This window comes from Culex quinquefasciatus, chromosome 3 (assembly GCF_015732765.1).
Source record: "Culex quinquefasciatus strain JHB chromosome 3, VPISU_Cqui_1.0_pri_paternal, whole genome shotgun sequence".
Classification (NCBI taxonomy): Eukaryota; Metazoa; Arthropoda; class Insecta; order Diptera; family Culicidae; genus Culex; species Culex quinquefasciatus.
In genome coordinates this window covers 86,235,656-86,251,242 of record NC_051863.1, presented here as the reverse complement: position 1 = coordinate 86,251,242, position 15,587 = coordinate 86,235,656, and the positions used below count along the sequence as shown (strand labels likewise).

General features: G+C 39.6%; 1 protein-coding gene and 1 long non-coding RNA gene across 2 annotated transcripts; one reads left to right on the top strand and one right to left on the bottom strand.

The window, feature by feature from the left end:
- Nucleotides 1–2,109: 2,109 nt before the first annotated feature.
- LOC6046214 (40S ribosomal protein S24) lies at nucleotides 2,110–2,728 on the bottom strand. The gene has a single exon (XM_001863408.2). It carries the CDS (start codon nucleotides 2,656–2,658, stop codon nucleotides 2,266–2,268), a length of 393 nt encoding a protein of 130 aa, XP_001863443.2. The 5' UTR covers nucleotides 2,659–2,728; the 3' UTR covers nucleotides 2,110–2,265.
- A 9,908-nt stretch (nucleotides 2,729–12,636) lies between these two features.
- Nucleotides 12,637–13,811, top strand: LOC119769567. Its single transcript, XR_005278426.1, has 3 exons — nucleotides 12,637–12,727; nucleotides 13,199–13,379; nucleotides 13,625–13,811. It is a non-coding gene; the product is annotated as an uncharacterized LOC119769567 (long non-coding RNA).
- The last annotated feature ends 1,776 nt before the right edge of the window (nucleotides 13,812–15,587 follow it).

The window sequence follows — 15,587 nt, the reverse complement described above, 5'->3', positions numbered from 1 at the left end:
TTAATGTTGGTTTTGGCTGATAGGTTTTATAGCGGTTGTGACAGCTTTGATAAAGCCTAAAATGTTACTTGGGATGTCTGCGCTCCCTGTACTGCGCGCTGGTAAGATCCATCCTCGAGTTCTGCTCTGTTGTCTGGTGTCCATACCAAAGCACTTGGACAGCCAAGATCGAATCAGTCCAAAGAAAATTTACTCGACTTGCCCTTCGCCGTGCGCACAATCCTGCTGGTTGGAGTCCGTACGAGGAACGTTGCCGAATCCTGCGGTTGGACACACTTGAAAAAAGGCGGCACATCTCACAAGCATCGTTCGTTGCCAAAGTGCTGGCTGGCGAAATCGACAGTCCCTGGATCCTAGCGCAGATCCAAGTTTACGCTCCCGAAAGGCCGCTCCGCCAACGTCCATACCTGCAGCTCGCACGTCGCAACACCAACTATGGACAACATGAGCCGATTCGATTTATGTGTAGTCGTTTTAATGTTTTTCTCAACTCTATCGTCCTAACATTTCCACTTCCATGTTTCAACAACGTGCTCGACTCTGGTATTCTAGTCAGTTTTAATGTATATGTGTCGGTGTCGTCGCTAGTTTTTATAAGCCGAATCATATAGACCATAAGTAGTCAAATGATATTTTTACAATAAACAATAAACAATAACGAATATGAGGGATGACTGTACGACGAGAACAGAACACTGATGAAGTTTGCAAGTAGTAGACGAAATACGTATCTGTCAAGATATTAAAAATATATAGTGGAATTAAAAGGAACAACTCGTCTCTTTGTATTCAAAGTAATGCATTCTGCTAAAACGCTCAACCAAAGCACAATTTAAAAACTTTTAGCATTTCTAGGCATGAATCAACGCATGATTATTGATTTTGAAGGTAAACGGGAGCAAAAACGAGAAAAATCCATATTTGCCCCCCGCGGTGGGCTTGTTTCGGTGGCAAATTTGTTACCCTAGCGGTGGGAATGACGGAGTTTTTGCTCATTTAATTTAGGGTAGCTCATTTTTCCCAGTTAAACCAATACATGTAGCTTGTAGGAAATTTCACAGCGAACATTTCCCCCTCTGAGAAAATGCAATTTCGACATTCCAACGCCAAAATATTTGAGTTTTGGTGAGCAAAAAGCCAATTTTAAAAATTTCTCAGAATTCAGAAGCATGGCCAAGCATATGTCCTAAAGGTCAGGGTATTCTTTCTTATAGTAATTTTGGCAGCTGAATCTGCACAAAAAAAAAAAATCGGTAAATTTACATCATTTATGATGTACCAAAAGTGCACGTCATTAATGATGCGAAATTACATCAAATTCATTGTAAATTTAAATGCCATCCGATTTAATCGTGCCGAACAAATAGCGCTTCAGAAAATGTAAATTTCCGATGAAATCTACGTAAATTTACCGAAGCCAAAATTTTTTTGTCCCGTTGAATCTAGAATCTGATGTAATTTTCAAACGTTTTTGTAAATCATGGTTCAAATAGATAAAATTCTACTTCATTTTGGACAAAATTTGACTGCCAATAATAAACCACATTTTGATCAATAATAAAGTTAATATGTCTGTACTGCTAAACAACAAAAAACGTTTGAAAATTACAACAAATTATAGAATCAACGGAGCAGTGAACATTTCTTTTCAACAACAACAAAAACTTAACTGTCGATCTTACGCAAGGTTCTTAAAAAGGAGGTGATTTTACAATACGGAATGTACTCACCTGTAAATAACTTCGAAAAGGACGATCCGCAAGTTTGGCAAAGAGGACCAGCTGCGAGAGAAGTAACGGGCAGAAATGGCCAAATTGGGCCAGATGCTGGCTGCTGGCGATAAGTCAACGCTGCCATGTACTGAAGGAGAAGCGACGAAAACGGACGCCCGGCGTGCCCAGCAGGATCAGGGAGTAACTTTTCCGAAAGCAAGGCTATAATCAGAACCATCTGCCGGAACCGTTTCGGCGCGTTGACATCGAGACCGAGTACTTTTTGAATGAGTACACCCAGGTCGACCAGGAAACGTTCATTTCGCTGTGCTGGACAAATATCAAATCCTTTCTGAAGACGAATTCGGAACTATTCAAACAACGAAGTGGCGTCGACATCTTAACCATTAAAGTGTTTTTATATTTCCTTGTTTGATGGAATATTCTAGTTCCCACACAAGCAAGAAAGCATCCCCTTGCAGCTGTCCCCCGGATCAAGGGGACAACAACAACGACAGCCACCCAGCAGCATCCGCACCCAAGCAGAGAGCGCTTACTTCTTGACGGCCTGTCCGACCTTGGCCTTCTTGGTTCCGCGCACCTTCTTCATACAGTTCTTGCGTTCCTTGCGCTGCTTGCGGGTCATCTTCTTCTTCTCGTACAGTCCGTGGCGGCCCAGTCGGTGCTTGGGTTCGAACTTCTTGGCGTTGTCCAGGGTGTCGTAGATGAGCCCGAAGCCGGTCGACTTGCCGCCGCCAAAGTTGTTCTTGAAGCCGAACACGAACACCACATCCGGGGTGACCTTGTACATGGCGGCCAGCTTGTCGCGGATCTCCTTCTTCGAGACCGAGGCCAGACCCGTGTGCAGCAAGTCGCAGATCATCTGCTTGCGGCACAACAGCCGGTTGGTCATGAAACGGCGGGTACGAATCGTCGCGGTCGACATCTTGGCGGTCCTTTTTAGCAGACAGAGGAAAAAATCCACACGTTCTGCCACGGCACTTAAGCGTAAAAGCTGAAACCTAGAATGACATTCAATTTAGTTGTAGGGAGATTAGGTAGCAATCTCGCGCGTAACTCACCAAGGTCGGCGCCTGAATGACAAGAGGTTCCAGCGAAAATCGGTTCGGATCGGTTGCCGAGCTGGCCAGTTTGAGATCAAAAACCTGGACTGCATTATGAATGACTGCAAAATTGAAAATTGCGGGTTTTGTTCAGGCATGCCAGATTTTGAAGATTTTCGGGCACATCACAAAAACGCAAATGAGTTTAACTTGATGGCAAAATAATATAATACAAATCTGTTTTTGGCAAAAGAAGCAAAAACTTGTTATCTTTTTCGTGAGTAATTCATTTAATTAAAAATCATCGAATAACATGGCAAAACAATACGTTTGAGCATTGAGCCTGTGCTCGAAAATCTTCAAATGTGGCATCCCAAGTTTTGTTTACATTCAAAGCTTTGACGTTTACTCTCAATGACCTGCTGCGCTAGTAGACTGGTATGTGATGAAATGTCGGATTTGTTGTCGGAGTCAGGGATGCCAGATAATCAAATTGCCGAAACAGCTGCAAAAACTGCAGACTGCCGTCTAAATAAAGAAAAAAGAAGAAATCATATGAATAATGCATATGCTTTTCCATCGAGTACGTAATGTTGATTTATCTGCACCTTGACGTTTATTTTCGTCTTTCTATAAAATCATTTTCAACTGAAACACTAAACCATTAAGTAGCTTTATACGAATTGTGCAGGTTTGTTTTTTTCAAGGTTTTTCAATATACCATACCAATCAGCTTAGAACACCATACGCGGTGCCCGTGCTGTATCAAGAAGGTTGTTCCATGTTGCTCGGTTCTGGGCTGCAGCTCGCCAGTCTCCTAGGTTGCAGATCTTTCTTAGGTCCGCCTCGATCTGATTTCCCCATCGTGCACGCTGTGCTCCTGCTCTTCGGCCTGTGCCGCCATCGGGTCGCGCGCGGTCAAAGAGCATCCTGACAGGATGGTCTTCGTCCATCCTCGCGACATGGCCGGCCCACCTGAGCCTCCCGATTCTCGCCAGGGTAACGATTGTCGGTTCTCCCAGCAGCGCGTGCAGTTCGTGGTTCATGCGCCTTCGCCACTCGTTCTGAGCTGTACGTACTCCACCGTAGATCGTTCGCAGCACCTTCCGTTCGAAAACTCCAAGGGCTCGTTCGTCCTCTTGCCGCAGCGTCCAGGTCTCGTGGCCATAGAGGGCAACCGGTCTAATCAGTGTCTTGTACAGGGTCAGCTTCGTGGCGCGTTGCACTCGATCAGATGTCAAGGTTTTCCGTAATCCAAAGTAGGCGCGATTCGCGGAGTGGATACGAGTCCGGATCTCTAAGCTGGTGTCGTTGTCGGCCGTTACCAGCGATCCCAAGTGTGATATCTTCCTATTTATTATTATCTCATTTAAAACACTATTAATCATATAAACGCCCAAGTAGCACTCATAACTTGTCGTCTGTTGTATAACAGTTAGACACCTGTTTTTGATCAACATACGAGAAAAAATTTCAACGTTGGTTAAATAACAGTTTATTTCACTACTTGTATACCTGACTTATGTAACTCTTGAGATTTGTTCCAAACAAGTGTTACAACACAGTCAACTTCACTCTTTTCCAACTTTAACACACAACATAGGGAATATTTTCACATGTTTGGGAGGGTAAGCACTTGCTCCTAACTCAATCCAATTTGCTGATTTTCACTATTTAAACAATTTATTTTGGAACACTTTTGATAGAAACTTGCTTGCTCACTTCCTATTGAGCTATTTATCACTTTATTTTACTTGAAAATACTTTTTATGAACTGTAATTGAACGTCAAAGTGCTGATATGCCAAGATGCTGTTCCCTTATCTGCAATGTTTCACTCGAAAACAGTTTGTTGAATAAAAACAATATTGCACTGTTTGTGTCACTGCTTATCTAACATTGTCATGTGACGGCATCTGCTGAAAAATGGGCGTGGCCAACCATTCTATAAATAACCTTAGGTTTTCTCGCTTTGTTACACAAATGTTATCGGAGAATAGATTATATAACTGATGCTCAACATACATATTCAACTTGACATTGCGTGTTGTTAGGTGGTGTAAATTTGTACATGAGGAATTTAGAGTTTCAATAATGTTTATTTATTGCAATAGTTTTGATTGTTGACCGATTCATTTGTGAACATATCGCTGGTAAAAGCTATACAAATTAACAACTTATAGAGTTTATGATAGAGAAAACAACAAATCAAAATCATACCGATTTTCAATATTACTCCGTGGTACGGTAATCGAAATGACAGTTGAAACGGTTTGTTATAACAAAGTTATATAGTGGAGTTATAAAAACTGACTTGAAACAAACTTATATAACTTCAATTCCAATGACAGCCTTCGTTGGAGTTAAGTTCTTTAGCAATCAAAACAGACAGCAGCCTTCTTATTGACGCTTGGGCCAGCTTGTTTACTATGAAGCCCCGTGGAGAGATGTGGAAGCGCGCCTGGACCTGCCGTGGAGATAACAACAAATCGTCGAAGTCATCGGATCGAATCTTGGGAAAGAGGAAGTTCACCAAAAAAGGAAAATCTAAAAAGTTCGCCATGCAGGGAATTTCTCACTAATCACATGCGCGCCATGATTGCTTCTCTTTTTTTAAATTTCAATTTCAAATTATTTTAAATAAATCTTGCAGAAATAAGCTTACGTTTTTAATTAGCTTTGTCGTTGATTGAAATTCTAATAAGAAACGTTTGTTTACATGTAAGTTAGTCGACGGTTAGACAGCTGTTTTCAATCTAACTTTCCTTTCCAGTGTGCGCTTTGATTTGACAGCACAGCCGTAAACCACGCCCCCTTTTTTCGTTGAATCTCTTGTTAGATAGCACAGTGTTGTCAAATACATTTGTACAACTTACTCTGATAACTTGCATCTTTTTCTGGCAAGTTATACAAAAGAAAAAAGTGCGCTTTTTCCAGTTCACAGGAGTTGTAGAACAAGTTGTGGTAACAAGGGGGATTGGTTATACAACCTGTTAGGAAATACGTTTATCTGACAAAGTGTGTTGCTTGGGCGGGAGCAAAGCTCCATCTTTATTCTTCGACTTCATCTACTAGACTAACTCCCGATTCACGCTCGCTTTTCACTCACACATCCATAGCTCTACACGCTTATCACTGACTGCTTAATTTAGGATAATCTTCAGGATGCCACATCCTCCCCTTGCCAAATTGAATGTACACTAACAATAAAGTCAATATTAAACTAAAATCCTTCCTGCCGCCTCTCGTCTTAATTTGGCAACGCCTGGCGAAGTGTCCGTCCCGTAGAGCGATGACTAACAGCATAGGCTGCCAATATCAACGATGCCAATGATGTGGATCCAGTTCCCTTCTTTGCGTAAGCATTGATCTTCCAACTATTCTGCTTTCCTCCGAATCAACTAAAGTAGTGAAAAAAGAAAAAAACATCAGCGGTATGTCATGTTCTGAAACGAAACATTTAAAGTGAAAACTACGTATATCATGCACAGGAAATCATGAACCTATTTGTAACATAATTAACCGTCTCATTATAACTGGCGAAGGCTTCCTCTCCTAACTAAAATTAATGTTTTCATTGACAGACGTGAGCCATATTTTTAAGATATAAACTTCAAAGAACTTCCTTCTTTAAAAATTACTTAAACTGTAATATTAGAAAACTCCTTTCATCTAATTATCCTACTTCTATTGGCTATTTATAGGTTTCTTTTGAAATTTAATTACTAGATATCGGTCCTCAACCTTGAATTTAATACAACTATTTGAATGAAAATTGTTTAGGGTTTCCACAAGGCTTGAATGTCATTATTCGATCGTACGTATGCTAAGTTGATTAAGAACTCTATCCTATTTCCATCAAGTACTTTAACAAATTTTATTACAAATCTTTTAGATATCCTGAAAATGAAATCGTTTTTTATAAATTATTATCGCTGGAATACTCCTATTGGGTTATATATTTATGAAATTTGAAAAGGGAGCATTGTGTGATGAGAACTCGTTTTCCCGGAAGCTGAATCACCGCTTAACCTCCAACAAAACTTACTCTCATGAATAGCCACATTCCACTATGTCGTGGTGGTTACCCTATAGTTATAATTTAACAATTCATACTGCGGTTGACGTTTTGTATTTTTCCATTTGAAGAAAAACATGTTGTTATGCTGTATGTATAAAGTTATTTATATGTTATTTGATTGATAACAATTTTAATTTTCGTGGCCCGCTATCTTAAATTTCGTGTCGTGTACATTCTCTTCTTATATTTTCGTATGTATGTTTAACTGCAGTAATACATTATGTTTATTATTTATTAACTTATTCTTCGAACATACGTTGACTACTTAACTACTTACTCCCTGATTAAAATCTAAATACAATAGAACATTGTTTGAACAATATATATTTGGTTGTAGAACAGTATTTTTTAATGTTGATTTTTTCATAGTGTAATCCAATGTGTCGCTATATTTGTTGTGAGCTTCCATTATTCTTTTTGGTGAGTTCTTTGCAGGCAATGGTGCCCTATTCTTTCTTCCGTGTATTTTACAATGCACTATAACCATTAATATTGAACTATTATATTGGAGCGTGATCCTATAACTTTTCAGCAATTTTCTTTAAACAACATTCGACTCATTTTCTCAACAACTCTTTTCGCAGCAGTTGGCCTTGGGCTAAACCCGACTCAACTTCCAGGAACTGTTTTGCTGCAGTTGGCCTTGGGCTAAACCCGACTCAACTTTCAGGAACTTTTTTTTTTTTTGCTGCAGTTGGCCTTGGGCTAAACCCGACTCAACTTTTTAGGGCGATTGGCCTTGGGCTAAACCCGACTCAATCTTTTGCAGCAGTTGGCCTTGGGCTAAACCCGACTCAACTTTCAGGAACTCTTTTGCTGGAGTTGGCCTTGGGCTAAACCCGACTCAACTTTCAGGAACTCTTTTGCTGCAGTTGGCCTTGGGCTAAACCCGACTCAACTTTCAGGAACTCTTTTGCTGCAGTTGGCCTTGGGCTAAACCCGACTCAACTTTTTAGGGCGATTGGCCTTGGGCTAAACCCGACTCAATCTTTTGCAGCAGTTGGCCTTGGGCTAAACCCGACTCAACTTTCAGTAACTCTTTTGCAGCAGTTGGCCTTGGGCTAAACCCGACTCAACTTTCAGGAACTCTTTTGCTGCTGTTGGCCTTGGGCTAAACCCGACTCAACTTTTTAGGGCGATTGGCCTTGGGCTAAACCCGACTCAATCTTTTGCAGCAGTTGGCCTTGGGCTAAACCCGACTCAACTTTCAGGAACTCTTTGCTGCAGTTGGCCTTGGGCTAAACCCGACTCAACTTTTAGGACGATTGGCCTTGGGCTAAACCCGACTCAATCCCTTGCAGCAGTTGGCCTTGGGCTAAACCCGACTCAACTTTCAGGAACTCTTTTGTAGCAGTTATTTTTATCTCTTTATCAATGCTTCCAAACCATCAATTTAATTGAAAACTCTGCGCATTTAATCTCCTTTTTTTACAACGCTATAACTGTAATGTCTTTATAACTCCTCAAACAAATTTTGAATAGTTAATTAAAATGAAAGTTAATTTTATTTTGAAAATGTGTACCTATCTTGGTTCAACAAGCAATTGTTAATGCTCTGCTAAACATTCTTTTCATGTTCTGCAATTCGTAAATATCTCCCAAACTATTCAACTAAGCAAATTGATTACGATTAACATTATCTGAGCAAAGACTATTGAGGATATCTGAAAATTTACTTTTTTATATATAAATTTAAAAATTACTTTACCAAACTTATTTTTTTTATCATTGGGGACTTATGGGAACTCAAATCAGACCTTACGAAACTAAGCTTTCCAAAATTCTTTCAGCCATTTTAAATTATTATAATTATAGCATGAATTTTTAAATCCAATGATTATACACAAAACCTCATAACTGTCTCTTACATCTAATAATATAATGATATAAACACAAGCCATCCTTGAGCCTCCTCTTCACCAGGCTTCCATGCAATCATCCACAAGCTAGTCCACAAGTCATCTCTCCGTGAATAATTACATGTCTCTACTCCCTAAGGCCTTACAGCAAATATTCATAGGCCATCTCTCCACCAGGCTTTAGTGAATAACAGAGGGCGACCTCTATATCTCAATACAGGATTGTGCAGGCAGCTCGACCGCAGCCAGCACAAGCTGTCAATTCCGGACCCAAACAAAGCTAGAATAAAAGAACAGCTGTCTATTACGGAACCAACACTAGTCAACTGCGCACTGTAAACAAAATCAAAAATTGCAGACATACAATAGGAAGAAACATTTTTTTTTTTTTGTAAAATTTTACCGCATGTTGTTATAGTTTATGTTTTTGAGGTAATTTTTCTCAGTTTATGTGAAAACATACTGTTAAAGTTATTATCGTAAAGTACACATCAAGCCGATGAACTCATTTAAAGTTCTACATTTATCACATGAAACGTTTAACTTAACTACTGTGTAATCTGATTTTCATAAGGTTTTCTAGGCCCAGTGAAAAAAATATAATTTAACCCAAAAATGACGATCTTCTCGTCACAGTGTCCTGATGCAAACAAAAATCCAGCTGTAATGTAAACAAACTTTGAATGTGTTGGTAAATTTTTGACTAGAAAGCCTAATTACAGATTTTCTGAAATATACGATGCACAAAATAATAATAATAACAAATAAAAATTAACCTGTTTTTATTAAATTATTCGTCGCAAGAATCTATCCTTAAGTCACTCTTGGCTGTAAAGCATTTTTATAAGCACAGCAACTAAACATCACCTAAAGTCCTACTAAAAACTCGGCAACGTGTATAAGATAAACATCGCAGTTCCGCTCACCCAATTTTGGGTAATGTTATTATTGACAACTTCAATCGCAACCTTTTAATCGTGCATCATGTAAACAAAATCCTCGTTCCTCGATTGCACTGCTGTGTCGCACACATACAACAACATTCATTCCGCGGATTAGATTCGTGTGCGTCGATGGCCGCCCAACGATTACTGCGATCTTTGCATGACAGGACGAATGCAGAAGATAAGCCTAGTTTTGGACGCAAAGCACAGCGCGGGGGAGTGGGGTGGGGGAGATAAAAAGGTAGACACATCAATCCTTAGCCGAACTCTTGCCAGAGCTGCACACATTTAAAATTAACCCGACCTACTGAACATCCCAACCCAGCAGGCCATGCACGCGATCCTGATACACACACACAAGTAAATTTCTGCTCCGCTCTCTTCACACCAACAAAAACAACAAATAAAATAACTGGAAAATTCTCACCGAACTCCAGCAAGTCGGCCAACAGCCCGGCTGCCCGCTGCCATCGTCGCTACGATGCCGTCCTGCTGCGCAAAAATGCCGGAACACGCACTTTTGTATTTTTTTTTTTTTAACAATTGACCTTTTCCTTTTATTTTTGTCCACATTTTATTCACAAAAAAAAACCAAAAATTAACAACATGGCAGGATCGCCAATGTGATATCTTCCTATTTATTATTATCTCATTTAAAACACTATTAATCATATAAACGGGAGCAAAGCTCCATCTTTATTCTTCGACTTCATCTACTAGACTAACTCCCGATTCACGCTCGCTTTTCACTCACACATCCATAGCTCTACACGCTTATCACTGACTGCTTAATTTAGGATAATCTTCAGGATGCCACACCAAGTACACGAATTCGCTCACCTCCTCCAGCACATCGCCATCCACAGCTAAAGGGGTGAGTCTTGGGGGGTCAACGTCCTTTGAGCCCCTCCCTTTCATGTACTTTGTTTTCATCGTATTCATGGCCAATCCAATTCGTCCTGCTTGCGTCTTTAAGGCGGTGTAAACCCTTTTCACCGTCTCTAGGTCTCTCGCTATAATGTCAATGTCGTCCGCATAAGCAAGAAGTTGAACTGTCCTGTTGCAAATCGTGCCTCTCGTGTCTATACCCGCTCTTCGCACAACTCCCTCAAGTCCGATGTTAAACAGCGCATTGGGTAAGCCGTCACCTTGTCGTAACCCTTGGTGCGATTGGAAGGGGTCCGCTAGCTCCCCTGCCACTCGCACGTGACACATCACACGATCCAAGGTAGCCTTGATCAGCCGAGTCAGTTTGTCCGGAAATCCGTTCTCGTGCATGATCTGCCATAGCTGTTCGCGGTCGACTGTATCGTACGCTGCCTTGAAATCGATGAAGATGTGATGTGTGGGCACGTTGTACTCACGACATTTCTCGAGGATCTGCCGGAGCGAGAAAATTTGGTCCGTGGTGGCCCGAGCGCCAGTAAACCCCGCTTGATAGGGGCCCACGAACCTCCGTGCGTACGGTGTCAGCAGACGGCAGAGGATCTGGGAGAGGATTTTATAGGCCGCGTTGATAAGCGTGATGCCGCGGTAGTTGCCGCAGTCCAGCTTATCGCCCTTTTTGTAGATGGGACACACGACACCATCCATCCATTCTTCTGGTAGTTTCTCCTCCCTCCAGATCTTAGAAATCACCAAGTGGATCGCCCTCGCCAACTGCTCTCCTCCATATTTGAAGAGCTCACCGGGTAACCGATCTTTACCGGCGGCCCTGTTGTTCTTCAGCTGCCTGATCTCCTTCTTCACCGTCTCCAGATCAGGTGCCGGGAACTGGTTTTTCAAAACCTTGATATTAAGGAAAAAAAAACAAACCATGGGTGAGAGATTGAAATAGGGTCAACCAAAACTTTCAAAATATTGAACAAAACATAAGTAAATAGCTAGCTCCATGCGTTTCCTTTTTCTAATTCAATAAAGTTGACGGTTCCAAGAATAATATTACAATATTTTTGCTTTTTGTCAGTACCTGGATACCCCACACTAAAAAAGGATTCAAAAAGACCGAAAAAACATTTAAAAAAATTCTTTTCAAAATAATAGAAACCACAAAATAACGAGTTTCTATCGGTATTGTTGTTTCTGATATTTGAAAAAAAAAGTTCTTACTGAATGTACTTGTGTTTTCAAAAAAAAAGTTTTGTTTTTATATTTCGAAAATTGTGGTGACATTACATGTTGAACAATTCTTTTATAAGTTAAATGTGTCTAATGAAAAATCGTTGAGATCCAGAATTTCAACATTTCAATTGAAAAAAAAAATGGAAAATGTTTTAAGCTTCCGTATAGTTAACCTGCAATCATTATTTTCAAAAAAACGAAACAACATTTATCATCGAAAATTCACTTAAATTCAAATTATTTTTAATAAACATGCTCAAATGATTTAAAGTGCAAAAGAATGCATATTTAATTAATTTCAGCTGAATGCTCTTAAATTTAATTGTTTAACTTTTTGAAAATATATTTTTGCTCCTGGTTTTTCGAGTAAATTTTTTTAATAATGGTGGAGGGGTGGGTTGATCGACGAAAGCTTTGTAAAATATTTGCTGCAAACTTGATCGCGGGCCATACTTTGGGCACCCCTGATTTACATCTACGGATTCACCCTATAAAAATTTTTTTTTACGGAATTAACATAAGACTTTCAGACCATACTGCGAAATTAGGTCAATATCGAAGACATTTCTAATAAATTGAATCACCCTAATTAAAACCAGTAAAATAATTCCCTTCTGCAGTAACTCCGACAAATTCCAGCATATACCTTGAAAAGTTTATACCCTTGCCACTTGTCAAGTTGCACCTGGCAACACGACAAACATTTCAAAGAGCCACAATGAAGTGAAATAAAACAGTCTATCTCGCTCACATCTTTGAGAAAAGACATCTAAACAAGCGAGATGCATTTTTTTTAGCCTGGGGATACGCCCAAGTGAAGTATTTGCGGTAAAATCGTTTGGTAAAAATGTAAGTCGAAAAGGGAAACAAAACGGATACAATAATTGTGAAAAAAAGTCGCGTGAGAGCATCTGATCTGAAAACATGTTTTTCATCCATTCAAATTTGTGGGTTTTCGTTAACATTTTTTTCATTTACGTAAGATTCACCGGTTACGTACAATCTCATTTTACATGATGGGTGTTTAAATGACATTCAACCATTTACATCGGATTTCAAATTTACATAAAGCGATTTTACGTCCAAAACAATGTTTCCGTGTCGGGTAATTTTACACTTTTTTCTGTGTACCTTTTAAGCGTACACAGAAAAATGAATTTACACGACACTGAAATGATGTTTCAATCGTAAACATGCTCGATGTAAATCTGAGATTCGATTTAACTTGCTGTATTGCACGTAAATAACCTTCTCGTAAAATCAAATTCAATGTAATTGATGAAAAACATGTAAATGAAATTTTTGGTTCAGATAATTAGTAAAAATGAATTTTCAAAAAGCATGTAAATGTTGAAACCAATGTATAATTTGAAAAATGTAAATCTGAAATTATTGTAACTTTCATTTGCGAATGACAGCAAGCAAAACAACAACATAACAGCAGCCTGTTTGATCTTGTTCTGTCCTTCAGTTTGAGTTGGGCGCTCGTCAATGGAAGTTTTGTGCAAGTTGGATGCATTAGGTGTCAATTTTTGGCCCTAAAAAGGATGTGCAGATTCTGGGTTGAAGTCTTAGATCCGGTTGGAACGGATTCGCTGAGTAAGTATCGATTGTTTGTTTTTTGGCTTATGAAAATTAAAAAGTTTGTTTACATATTGAAAATTCCAAAAAGGAACCTTTGTAAACAAAGAGTGCATCACTTATACTAAAGTAACAGTTTACATGAGGTGTGAGAGGGATACAGTCTTTGTTTACAAAGGTTCCTTTTTGAAATGGAGATATCAAGATTATATGATCTTACCAGAATATTAAATTGATTACATTGTTTACGCCCTTCTGGACAGCTTCTTCTTCGCCGGTTCGCTCTCCGAAGTCTTGATCACGACGTCCTTTTTCTCGATGCGTTAAAGGTCAATGGCCGTGGGCAAGTTACGTGCGGCGATGCAGTCACAAATCACGGTTCACCTGGATGTGGTCCAAAATTAGCCGTTCAACGTTCAGTCCACGAAAGTCGGCATTTGCCTTGACGGTACTGAGTAGCTTTCCCTGGAACTCGACGGACTTTTACGGTCAGCGACAGACGACGCGTTCCAGTGTTTGGTCTGGGGTTCTTGAAATGCACACGGAGGTTCGAGCAGTGAGGCTTGCACGACTTGGCTGGTTTGTTTGGTTCCTCGGCGTTCCTCAACCATTTCCAGTTAGCAGTGCGGGTCGTATGTTCTCCTGGATCATGGAGATATTCTAATTTTCAGCAGACAAATATTATTTCGCTGAGCGGATTACCAGTAAAATAAGACATGCGTGTGATAATTGGTCAGAATTTCATTTTAAAAATTTAATTTTAAACTTACCAATATTTTTTAACTTCGAAGTACCAAAATTTTAGTCTGAAAGGTTGACAAGCAAAACTGTAAACGTAAACACAGTTCAATCAAAGTGCTATAAAAAATTATGGCAAACACGCGAAATCTAAAATGAACAAATTCAGCTTAATCTAATCTGCCAGGCTTACTCAAAAAAAAAATGTTGTATTCGAAATAAAAGTTTAATTCAATTTCCAATTTTTAATTAAATTACATATGTTGTTGTATTGAAGTAAGCCGATCAATTTTATTAAGATTTCAAATAGCAATAGTAATAGTTATTTTTATTTCGGAAGGGTATCCTGATAGCCTCTATAATGTATTTAGTTTTTTATTTGAAGCAATATCAAAAATATGTTAATTATTTTATTTCAACAACCTTTCTGAAGTAAGATCGATTTTTTAGAAATGATCAAACGTAATATTAAAATATCACTTTTCTTACTGTCTAAACCAAAATATTGACTGAAAATTGCCTTTTGATGTATTTTCTGGAAACTCATGAATGTTTTTGATAAATAATGAATATTGAAGAAAACCCTTTTATTGTGCAAAAATATGACTTTTGAAAAACACCGTTAAATTAACATTATTAAACCCAAAATTTTGGAGGTGTTGATTCGTTTTTGCGATTTTCACACTTTATAAAAACTTTCATCGCGTAAAAAAATATTTCAATCAGAATAAAATCTGGGAATGCATTTTTACATTTCAAGCACGATGTTATTACGAGCATTGCCAAGTTAGTGTATTTGCTCGCCGCCAAGATGCGCGCACGTTTTCGTCGAATCTCACATAACCAAAAACTTTGGTGAGCTTGAAAAAGGTTAAATTTTGTTTTCCGTGTATTGATTTTATGGCTAAACTGTTGATATTTTTTCTTTAGCCGAGAAACGTCAAAGCGCAAAAAAACGCTGCCTCCCACGTCCCACCCATCTGCCGCGACTGCATTTTTTTTTGTTTACGTGAGTTTTCGGCATTTTTTGTTTTTCCTGAAGTTGGATTTGCACCGTGAGCCAGTATGATCCTGCCTGTGGCCGATTACTCCGCTACACGAGACTGTGGTCAAGGACATGGTCGAAGTTGTTGATAACGGTAAGATCCTTCTAGGAGATTCTGCTCGATTATTTATCATTTTGTTTCCCTTCAGGAAAGCTTCAGAGGTTTCCGTTCTTGTTCGGCTTGGGCACAAAGGTACCAGCAGCAGCTGCGGAAACGGGATTGGCTCCCTTCTTGGTAGCGGGGGCAGACACGGTGCAGAGCAGCCTGGCGCCGGAACCGGTTTCCGTTGATTCTTGATGTTATTCAGCTTCTTTAGGGTGTGGCGTGGGTTGTGCTTCAGCGCCACCTTCAAGGTGGCCTTGGCCGGAATGGTCTGGTTCTTTGGTCATTAGTAGACGACGGAGATGCCAGCATGATTCCGAGCGACTTCTGGTGGACCAGT